Consider the following 11,373-nt stretch of genomic DNA (forward strand, 5'->3'; position numbering starts at 1 on the left):
AAGATGAAGATTTCAAATTAAGAAGTAGCAAATCAAGTTTCATCAAACAAACCCCAAAAACGAAGGAGTAGATACCCTAAGACATCTGAGATTTGACACAGCCAGTATTCACTGTTCCATATTTACTTCTGAGGAAGGGAGTTGGGAGCAAGCAAAAAGTGCCAGTCAAGTGTTTATTTAGAATTTATGGTTAAGCAAATATATGGCTACATAACAGAAACAATTCAATGACAAAATTCTGCCATACCAATATGTAAAATTATTTATTTTCACTTTAATCATATTACCATTTCAGGTATTACAAATTAAAGGTTTGTCTCTTAAAGCATTCAGGCAATTACAGGAAGAAACAGGCATTTTCATACGTTTCACAGGGTCGTACTTCCATCTGCAGGCACCCAAGTACCTGCAAAAATCTTGAAGACCTACATCAAATGTAGCTCCCTCATTTATGGACTTCGGATCCTCCAAACAACATGTCACTTCTTACAGATGTCAATGAAAGGTTTGTTCTTTACCTGTAAGACAAACCAACCCTCAAATTACTTCAGCTATAATAGATCACTTCAAGTTTTCATTTCAGTTTGCTTGTAACTCTTTTCTACTCCATGTACATTCCACAATTGAGTTTTTTTTTTAATTATGCCAAACAGTTCTATTTTCATTAATCACAGAGACTTCATCTAAAATTTTCTTATTGTGTGTCAACACAGTAACATATGTTCAAATGCTGAGCTAAGTACTGGTAGCCCTGATCGCCACATCTCAAAAAACCCCAGTGTCCTGTGGGACAAATGCAGTCCACAGTCCATCAACTGTAAAAACTGCATCTCCCTGGTACAAGTCATTCTAGGAAGTTTTCTTCATCTGAAAATACAACTTTTACTCATAAATGGGCACATATTTCAGCAGTGGCTTCAAAAATTCAGAACTAGGAAAGTCTTAAGCATGAACTGCCTGAATACCCAGTTCAGCAGCAAACTGTTGAAAACCACCCGCTCCAAAATACAAGCTCACTGATGCTGTATGATTGTCTATCATTAGAAATTTATTTGCAGGCCACCTTCTGACACTTTCAAGCATAATTCATTTAATTTACACATGCATCTCATCAATCCCTCTGGTTTCTGTGCAGGAAAATAGATGATGTGATCAGTCAACAGGCTGGAATTTTGGAGGAACTAGGTGATCTCACTGATTTCTGTAGGGACCCTCCCTTTTCCTAGGAATGTAAACATCTGAAAGCAAACAGATCATCAAAATTTGCCACTCTTAGAAATACAGGTGGTAGGAGAGGGGGAAAGTTAGGAAATTAAAGGAAATTAAACTTTAAAAGGAAATTAGGAAATTTCCTTAGGAAATTAGGAAATTAAAGAGCTAAGACTTCTGAATCTGAAATCAGGTTTTCAAACAAATAAAGCTTTCATCTTGAGGGTAAATAGAAAGACAAAAAGCAAGATCAGGGAAAGCTGATTATGGTCCTATGATAGTTAATTTTTGTTTCTTCAAAGGACAGAAATTTTAAAAGTTTAAAAATGCCTCCAAATGTGGCCTACACAATCATTGTGTGGACACACTTTTCCATAACAGGAATCCTATTTCTAACAGGACTACATCTCAATGATCTCAAAAGCAACCTAGTATGTAGCCTAATTTGATATGATGTTTACGCAGAAGACTTTCCCACACTTGGAATCTAGAATGTGATCCAGTTTTCTCTTAGTGTATGAAGTATTTTAGGATTCTTTCATCACAAAAATTAAGGTAGCACACATGGATATCCTTCACATTCATCATTCACTTGTATTAATTTCTCCCCAAAACCAAAGACCAAAGATAACGATAATACAAACTGCAATGAGCTCATTAATGGTTTTGTAGTGGACACTGATGCATAAACAATTCAAACATGGATTAAGACTTTTACCGTGCTGAAAATTTATCAAGATTGCTCTCTTTTCTTTTGAAAACGTGGAAGTATATCTGATCTTCTTCCTGTAAACAAAACCCCTTTTCCTTTATATGGTAAAGGAGTACCCAGGGTAAGATGTTAAATACCAAGCAGCGAAGTTACATACAAAAGTTGTGCTGAACTGAACAATCTGTCCTTTGAAGGTTTTCAGCAGGCCAGTTTGAAGGAAAATGTTTCCTTTCAAATGGCTTATCAAAACCTCCATGGATGATTTTATAACTTCATTTACTACAAAAAAATGCACTTACTGGCTTTTCAAGTACAATTGGGTGATCAGGAAGAAACTCTGGTTTCTTCTGAGAGAGAGAAACATTTGAAAGCTTCAGAAGGAAATCTCTGCTGTATTGGATCCTTTCTGTGAATACACAAAATCACTAAGTTCAACATTCTTGTTTAAGGGATTAAGATTGGGAATTCAGAAAAATTATTTGGTTACTTATAAAATGGTAGAAATACTACACGTGGAATTTAAAAATCAGTTTTAAAAACAGGAGTGATTTAGGTCTTATCTTGCATCAGGAAAATTTGAAGTAAATTACAGAGCATTTCACTTTAACTGTATCAAACTGACACAATCTACACAAAAGAAGAAAAAAGGTGAATCCAACCATACACCAGACAGACTCCCTATATCTTGTTCTAATTAGCAGAAACACCACAAACTGGTCTTGAAACCCACAAGAAAACATGTTTATAACTCACTCCAAAGTGGCACCTATTTCAGAGGGACAGATAACAGATAACTGTCTCCTTTCTTGGAGCTAGTAAGTTAAATGTCTTTCAACACCTAGAAGGAATGATGAGATCTGCTGCATGTAAAATGGCAAACAGATTTATAGCAGTGAAATACTTTTGAGGGATTACACTGAATCAACAGTCAGAGCCTTTGCTCAGAACATGTAGGTTTCTCATTTGAGCTTATAGCACTATTTCTACTATGTCACAGCTTCCGATATAGTATTTCTAGCAAAGTCTGTATTTAAACTGATATTCTCAAACAAGAGAAGAAGCAAGAGAAAAGGAATTAGGCAAAGAAGGAACAAACTTTATCTCTGGTCCTTGATGACGACAAAACTTATTCCTTGAGGAATGATGGGATTCCTACAAGATTGTCACTTGATGGACAACAGTTTTTGTTTCTCATACTGCAAAATGTTGAAAAGAAAGAGGCTGATACCAACTATGACATGAATTTTCTCCTGCCTTTGAACACAAACAATGCAGTAACTTGTGAACCTAAGGGAGGGCATGTGAGTAACTTTGAAAAAAACAGTTTAAAGAATAAAGAATACTGTAAAACTTATGGCTTGTAGTTTCCTCTCCTTTATTAAAAAACCTATGAAGATGATGACTTCTGTAAGGCCTCTGACACAATGCCCCACAACATCCTTCTCTCTAAATTGGAGAGATGTGGATTAGATTGGGGGACTGTTCACGGGGTGAGGAACTGGTTGCATAGTTGCACCTGATCTCATGTTGGAACAAGTCCAGAGCAGAGTCCCTAAGTTGATCACAAGGTTGAAACACCTATCCTATGAAGACAGGCTTAGATAGTTGGTCAGCCTGGAGAAGAGAAGGCTTTTGGGAGACTTTGGGGCAGCCTTCCAGTATCTAATGGAGGCCTACAAGAAGGATAGAGAGGGGAACTTTTCAGAGGCATGTAGTGATAGGAAAAGGGGGAATGGCCTTAAGCTGAGGGACAGCAGGTTTAGGTTAGATATGAAAATGAAATTCTTTACTGTGAGGATGGTAAGGCACTTGAAAAGGCTGCACAAAGAAGTTATGGATGCCCAATCCCTGGGAGTGTTCAGCATCATGCTGGGTGGGGCTTTGAGTAACATGGCAGGTGTCCCTGCCCATGGCAGGGGGTAGAACCTGATGATGTTTTAGGCCTCTTCAACCCCAACCATATTATGATCCAAGGAGTAGTGGTCATGTCTGGATGTAGATCAGTGAATGATGAGTGGTATCCCTCAGAGTTTCTAATTTGGACCAGTACTGTTGAGTGTCTTCATCAATGACAGACAGTGGGATGAACTGCATTCTCAGCAAACTTGCAGGTAACACCAAGATGAGTGGTGTGGTTGACACACCTGAAGGACAGGATATCATCCAGAGAGACCTGGAAAAGCTCAAGAAGTGGGCCCATGGGAACCCCATGCTGCACTTAAGAACTGCAGAGACAGATAATTCAAAGCACAATACCACTGAAGAGATATCAAATGGAAATTATTATCTGGAACTTGAAGTACAGCTGAACATAAACAGAGTTCTAGAAGAAATTTTACTGTGCTAGGAAAAGAAGAAAACAAAATACTTGTTTGTAAGCAGTAGCTGAATTGTAGGACCTCTAAAGCTGTGTAACTCTGAAGGAAATATTACAACAATCAGCAAACAAACAAAAGCCCTTTGAAAAAAAGTGTGATAAAAAGTTCAGCAGTGCAGAGAATTGTGGAATAGACTCAGGGAGGCATCACGGAGCAATTAACCACTGAAAACGATCCGAAGAGACGGCTTATGCAAGAGACTAGGATCTGATGAGAACCTGCTTAAGATCTTGTACAACAAAACAATCTCTACCCACCACAAGCAGAATTTATGAGAAAGCATCAGAAAGACACCACCAGACAAATAGAACTTGACAAGTCTGTCACCTAACTAGATCCAAAAACCAGAACTCTCTTCTATTTATCAAGATCAAAAATAGAAGAAATGAACCTGAGTTCGAAAGGAGATACATGGAAGACTTATTTTCAAGTCAGTAACACATAACAGAACAGAACTAATGCTCGAGAGCCTGAGAGATGGGAACCTAAGACTGACAAAAATACAAAAGCCTCATTAAAACTTAATATAATTCTTTCAAATTTTGAGTACGAAGAGCAAAAGAACAAACCACATCTTCAGAGATTACTTAAGGACTGGAGATTACAGATGGATGCCTGATTACAGGCAGACATGGACAAAATAAAGAAACTCTCAATAAACTGGTGACCTAACCTGGGTCACTGATGCAGTTTCTGTGATATATTTAAGAATGAAGAATTAGGTAAGAAGCAGGAAGTACTGTGAGAATGCATTTGAAATCTGAGATTATCCCTTAATGAAGAAAAAAAGGAGTAAAATTTTGACTTGGTTAAACTACCAATTCTCTACGAGTACAGTGGCAGGCATCACAGAGAGAAAGGCATTAGAAGCTAACCTTAAGGACAGTACTGACACGAAAACAAATCATTCAGGATAATAATAAAAATTAACAATAAACCAAATTAATAATAATAAAAATTTAATTAATATCTAACCACCCAAATACTATTATTTTACAAGAAAGCCAAAATGCTGAGTTCTTAACTTGATTACATTCGTCTGTATGCTACAACTAAGCCCTGCAACAGGCTAAAGGATGCAAATCAAATCCATACTTCTACACACACAGGTGATCTGTACAAACCCAGGATTTTGTGTGAAGAATTTTTTTTATGTTTGGGGTCTGTTTTCTCAGGGGGTTGGTTGTGGTTTTTTATTTGTTTGTTTTGTTTGTTTTGTTTGGGTTTTTTTAAGACAGTTATACCCCAATATGAAAGCAAGTCTACCAGTTTTCCACCACAGTTATGGTCAAATTTTACACCTTTTACACTCCCTAGAATGTTATGTGAAAAGTAGAAAAGTTTCATATTCTCCAAAATATCAATGTGCTAGCTGATCAGAAACCATAAAGTGCAGCCCACATCACTTCAAAGTTCAGTTGTCTTCCATCCAGAAAATACAATCCTGACACAGCTCCCCATGCAGTATTTTACCTTTTTTTGCTCCTGATTCATGTTGTTTTGGTTGACAGAGCATCACAGTTTGAGTTAAGATTTTCACTTCAGTCATTTCAGATGACTAAAATAGGAAGGAAAGTGATGAAGCTTATTTCCTTAAAGCATATTAAAACAAGGATATATGTTTCTTAGTTAAAAGTAACAGTTGTAGCACAGATTAATTTGAACCTGTAGAATATAACTCTTGATTGCAAACAATAAGGAAATAGTTTGATGAAACAATACATCTGAACATACTGGAGAGACATTTTTTACACAGAATTTTACAGTGCTACAGCTGGTTTTTAAAATAAACACATTTATCCCCTCCTTTTCTATTATCCCACCTAGAACACAGTCACAAGCTACATTCGGGAATAATACAAGCAGGAAGGACTTTCCTTAAGACCAAAGGATGGACTTGGATTCTCCCACTTAGCAAAAAGGTTTGCTTCATAAGCACCAAGACCCAATATCCACAGTATAATGCCAAGTTTTTTCCAGTTGCCAAAACCTTGAAGAACATGTTTTGGAAAGTTGAAAAGCAGTTTATCCTCAAGAGCTTGTCTTAGCTCTGAAAAGGCAGTACAGGTTTGAGGAATATTAACATCACTCTGAGTCAGATGGGAAGTGGGAAAGAACTGAAAATTGCTCATCAAGACAGGAGACTATTCAGATGATATTTGGGGTACCCATGAAACAGTTCATGGTCAAAACTATTATTAAAATTTCTTTTCCATATACAATATTAAAGAAGACATTTAAAAAATATAAAAAATACATCTATACTTATATCAAACAAATGTAATATGCAGCTACATGTAGCTAAACACTGATGAAACTGAATATTACAACACTGATGACCAGAGGCTTATTTAAAAGGGAGTAGTTTGTTCTCCTCGGTAATTACTGCTCAAGAGACAACTGTGTTAATTTCTCTATGTAGGATCAAAGATAAGCTTGCAAGACCTTGACTTTTTTTTATTATTTTTTTTAAAGTAAAAGGCAGCTTGCAGAAGCTTAATACAACGGAGAAGTACTACAGAATTACTAAAACCCTTCTAAAACAATAAAAAAATAAAGAAAAAATTAAGGAACATTTGTTCTAGCAAAACCCCCTATCTATCAATGCTTTGAAAAAACATTCAAATCAGAATCAACAGAAAGGCAAATTCAAGCTATGAAACACGATGCATTCCAGTTAGAAGACTTAAAATTTCATTTTCCAGGAAACAGCTACAACCAATTTCAAGTCTGAAAAACATATCCATACCATGTCCAAAGCCAAGCACTTCTACCAATAAAGCATAAACTTTTATGATGTTTGCTGTCTCAAATTAATTTGTGCAAGTGCTAACAACAAAAAAATTCTTATTTTTTTATTTACACATAATAAGTGAAGACAGAATACATGCATTCTAAATTTAAAAGAGCTGACTTAAATTCAGTGAGGACTAAAGAAATGCCATACAGATTTTCACAAGAATCTTAAATTCCTAAGCTGCATTTTTCAGATATTAATGCTTGCAAATACCAGGGAAAAGCATTCCTGAAACTTATAATACTTTTTAAACAGTTCTGACACTGCTGGTTTAAAACATTCAGAGTCAAGGACACTCCTGGATGGAAATAGTTTTCATCTAGTTACATAACAGATCAGCTGATCTTCAACTTATAAATAATTATATATTTAGTCAATACTCACCCAGTTAACCTTACTCTGCAAACATACTTCAGTGCTGCTGGGTAATTCAGTCCGAATGTTTAAAGCAATGGGTGATGCTGATGAGCATAAAACATCAGGGAAAAACAATTTCAGTAGATTTCACAGTATTATTTTGTGATACTTGCCCTAAGAACATTCTTTCTTGCACAGAGATTATATGGGCATTTATTCACAGCTTAGAAGCTCTAGATCACCACAAGACCCCTTTTCCATTTCTTCCATAAATTTTATACAAAGTAAAAATTTATGATGTCACTTTGCTTTAGTCCACATCAGAACAGCTGATGATTTTATGACCACCAAAAATTTCTAACTTAACAATAATAACAAGTGTAATATTGCAATATCTAGGCTTTAATCTATAGAGGTTTAAAATTTAAACCAAAATATTCACACCTAACATGATAACTGCATGATTTTTTTTCTTAAAATTTTGTGGGTTTTTTTTTTTGTTTTGAATTTGTATGAAAGCTAGGTAAGAATGATGCAGTGCAGTGCACTGTACTTGCAATAAAACCTAAATAAACTGTTAAATTATGTGTATTTTATGTTTTCAATTGTTGGAGTCAGCTACCCCAAGAAATCCAGATTTAACAGAGAAGCCCGATACAGCTTTCTGAAGCTGCATTTCAGATGCCAAGCTAGAAGAGCAGTACCAGAGAGCTCTGCATAAACCTAATATAGTTTAAATTCAGATTTTATCACAGAGGTGATGTACTAAGATCAACACACAGCAAGGTATTTACTCACTGTAATTTAACAAAGTAATTTAAAAACAGAACAAAGCAAAACAAGACATGTTACACATCCTTGTTACTTCCCTAAACCATAACCTAAACCTTGGTAAAGTGAACTGCACCTTAGCCATGCTACTCACCTTGTTTAGAAGACAGCTGATGCGCAGGTCGTGCTGGCTGAAGGGATTTACCAATAAACTTTTTTGCTTCTGTAACATTTTGAAACATCGCACTTCAAAAAAGCAGCTGAAATCATTAGCATTCAGTTTCACATACGGATGTTAAGCAAGAAGAGCAATCTACCTACTCCTTGTTAGTTGCATTTGACAAGGCAATATTATATCTGGGCAGGAAAAAGCAGAAAGGTCTGATGTATAAATTTTTTTAGATGATTGAACATGCTGGATAAAATTTTCATGAAGACAGAATCAGACACTTCTCTCATTTTTCCTTCCAATTGAGCTACCCTAGCTTCTTCTCCAGAAGATTCTTTATCGGTATGTCTCTGTACAGGTTTGGAGAAAGGAGATGGGGACATGATGGAAATAAGGGGGTTTCTAACATTTCAGTTCAGTGAGTTTTTAATTAATTAGCATCAGCATGCCCCTTATCAATCTGCTGTCTGCACAGGAGTTCCTTACATATCTATATAGATTTACAGGACTGTTTTTTAATAGCTACTTTACTTAATTAGCTAAGGTGCTGCTGGGCTGAAAAATCTCACACTTTAAGCAAGCAACCAGTTTGAAAATGTTCATTTGTAGTATCTGTATTTTTATGTATCTTCTTCTCATTCCAATCTCTTTTGTCAGTTGGGAGATTTTATGATTTGAAGGAATTTCAGCTTTTTTTAGAGGAAAAGAATCCCAGAAAGAAAAACCTCCACTATAAAAATTATACTGATTTTTTTTTTCTCTAAGAAAGTTTACAAGATAAGGGAATAATTGTTATGGCAAAACCAAAAATTCATTAAATAATCACGACTGCAAGAGTTACAACTACATTTTCCATATTCAGTATGAAACAGGAAAAGAGAAGCTAGGATATTAGACCCAGTATCATACCCAACTTTAGTTGGTCTTTGTGCTATAGGAAGAAAACTAAAAATCATCAGAGAATTTACTACATTATAATTTTTTGAACACTTCTAACATAGTCAAATAACAATTTTCCAACATATGAAGTTGGAGCCCACCCAGGTCTAGAAACCATGTGTTTGATGGTTATTGTCTGAATTAGAACAATTTAACTAAAGATAGGAAAAAAAAATCTGGTTTGATTCTCATATTTTCCTACCCGATCATCTTAAAAAAGGAAGATTTCAAAGCTGTAGTCAAAAGTAGCAATGAAATATCCTGCAGCTGAATTAACTAAGACTACAAATATGGATGACATATTTCATTTTACCCATATTGGGAATGCTTGTATAAATCACATTTATCCTAGATAGTGAATTTCCACAGAGAGCAATGCAGTAGTAATACACATTTGAATCAGAAGAGTGAAAAAAACCAACAAACAGGCAAGTTTTCATTCATGCCCTGATGACAAATGATATGCACGCTTTTTAAAAACAGGAAACCTGTTTAAGAGGCTGGCTAGCTGCTAGAATGCAGCACACATCTATTTTTTATAGAGTTCTGACAATGAAAACAAGTTGTGTGGTGACAGCAAAACAACACATTTTTCCACTGTTCCCTCACCCTCCCCCAGGAAGACTCTAGAAAAGATCTCAACAAGTTATCTAGCCCAATCTGCTCAATTAATAGTGTTCCTTCTGACCAGTATCAAGGAAAGTGGAGAAAGATTAGTTTTAATAGCTGAGAAATAAACTGCTTCCATGAGAGACTACTGCAGTAGGGGCAGCATTCCAAGAATTCCCCCTTCCAAGGCCACACTGCTTCTCTGGGGTCATCCCCGTGGGAGACCTGCCCAGCAGAAGGGAAGCCTTCTGGCACCAGCAAACAGGCCTAGGAACAGTTCTGTAGAAACCAGGAATTTTTTTTTTTAGTATCTTAACAAGCTACACATTGACAGCAGCCATCCTCCAAGAGCCTAACTCAAGTGTCTAAAGGCGTGAAGGGGATTTGACGCTATTTTCGTGGAAAATCCCCACGAGTAACCAGAAACTGACCGTCCCCCCTCGCCCGAAATGGCACCGCACTGGGAACCCCACAGATCCCAAGAAGCAAAACCTCCCTCCGCCATCCGGCCCCGAGCCCCCTGCCCAGTCCTCGAGCTCCCCTTAGGGCCGGGGGACGCCCAGCCCACCTCCAGCCGCCGGCAGCACCCCTGTCCCGCGATGCCGCTGGCCGTGGGTCCCGCTGAGCCCGCTCCGTCCCTCAGCGCGGCCGGGCGGGGCGGCCTTCGCGCGGCGGCTCAGCCGCGGCCGCGTGCCGGGCCGGGCCGTTCAACGTCGCGCCGCGGGGCGGCCACGGCCGGGGCTGTGCCGCCGCTTCCCTCCGCTCCCCGCCGCTTCCCTTCGCTCCCCGCCGTTTCCCCGCACCTCCTTGGAATTCAGGGAAGCGGGGCACACCTAATAGCTGCCCTACGAGGCCTTGCCAAGGCGCAGGAGAGGCGAGATGAGGTGCTGCTGTCCAGCTCCTTCTGGGCTTAGACCTGAGAGGGACTGGAAATAGATAAATGTGGTGTCCTCGTCTGTCCCGCAAAGGGAGTACCCTCAGGGCCTTACAGTGGAGATTGGGAGAAATAAGTGAGTTTTGAACACAACTGTGAGGCCTCTTCAGCTAACCTCATCCAAAAAGAAAAGTGCAATTCGCAGGCCTTGAAAAACTGTCAGTGAATTGGAATACTGCCCTCACCGATCCGCCCCATGGCACTGGGCAGGAGGGACCAGAGAACAGCCTCTGGCTTCTCAGTCATGGAAGTGATGGCATCCTGTATGGTTTGGAAATTCAGATTTCTTTATCATTTTTTTCTCACAACATGTTATTGACAGTAACAATGAACTCACCCTGCTAACTCCCAGTGGAGCACACTAAACTTCCCTGATGTTGAACTTCACCTTACTTAAGTATACAGTATTAATTAAAAGTCCTTATGTTTTTTGCTGGTATTTTTAACATATATATTTCCTATCAACTATTAAGAACTCCAGAAGTTCAGAATAGGAAG

The 11,373-nt window shown here is 38.0% G+C and overlaps 1 protein-coding gene across 1 annotated transcript; it reads right to left on the bottom strand.

Moving 5' to 3' along the window:
• Positions 1-407: 407 nt before the first annotated feature.
• C2H8orf88 (chromosome 2 C8orf88 homolog) lies at positions 408-10,446 on the bottom strand. The gene is made up of 6 exons (XM_058831148.1): positions 10,373-10,446; positions 8,379-8,470; positions 7,481-7,557; positions 5,773-5,857; positions 2,221-2,327; positions 408-518 (listed from the first exon to the last, which is right to left on the bottom strand). Exons 1-6 carry the CDS (start codon positions 10,444-10,446, stop codon positions 480-482), a joined length of 474 nt encoding a protein of 157 aa, XP_058687131.1. The 3' UTR covers positions 408-479.
• Between the last annotated feature and the right edge of the window lie 927 nt (positions 10,447-11,373).

Source organism: Poecile atricapillus, chromosome 2 (genome assembly GCF_030490865.1).
Source record: "Poecile atricapillus isolate bPoeAtr1 chromosome 2, bPoeAtr1.hap1, whole genome shotgun sequence".
NCBI lineage: Eukaryota > Metazoa > Chordata > Aves > Passeriformes > Paridae > Poecile > Poecile atricapillus.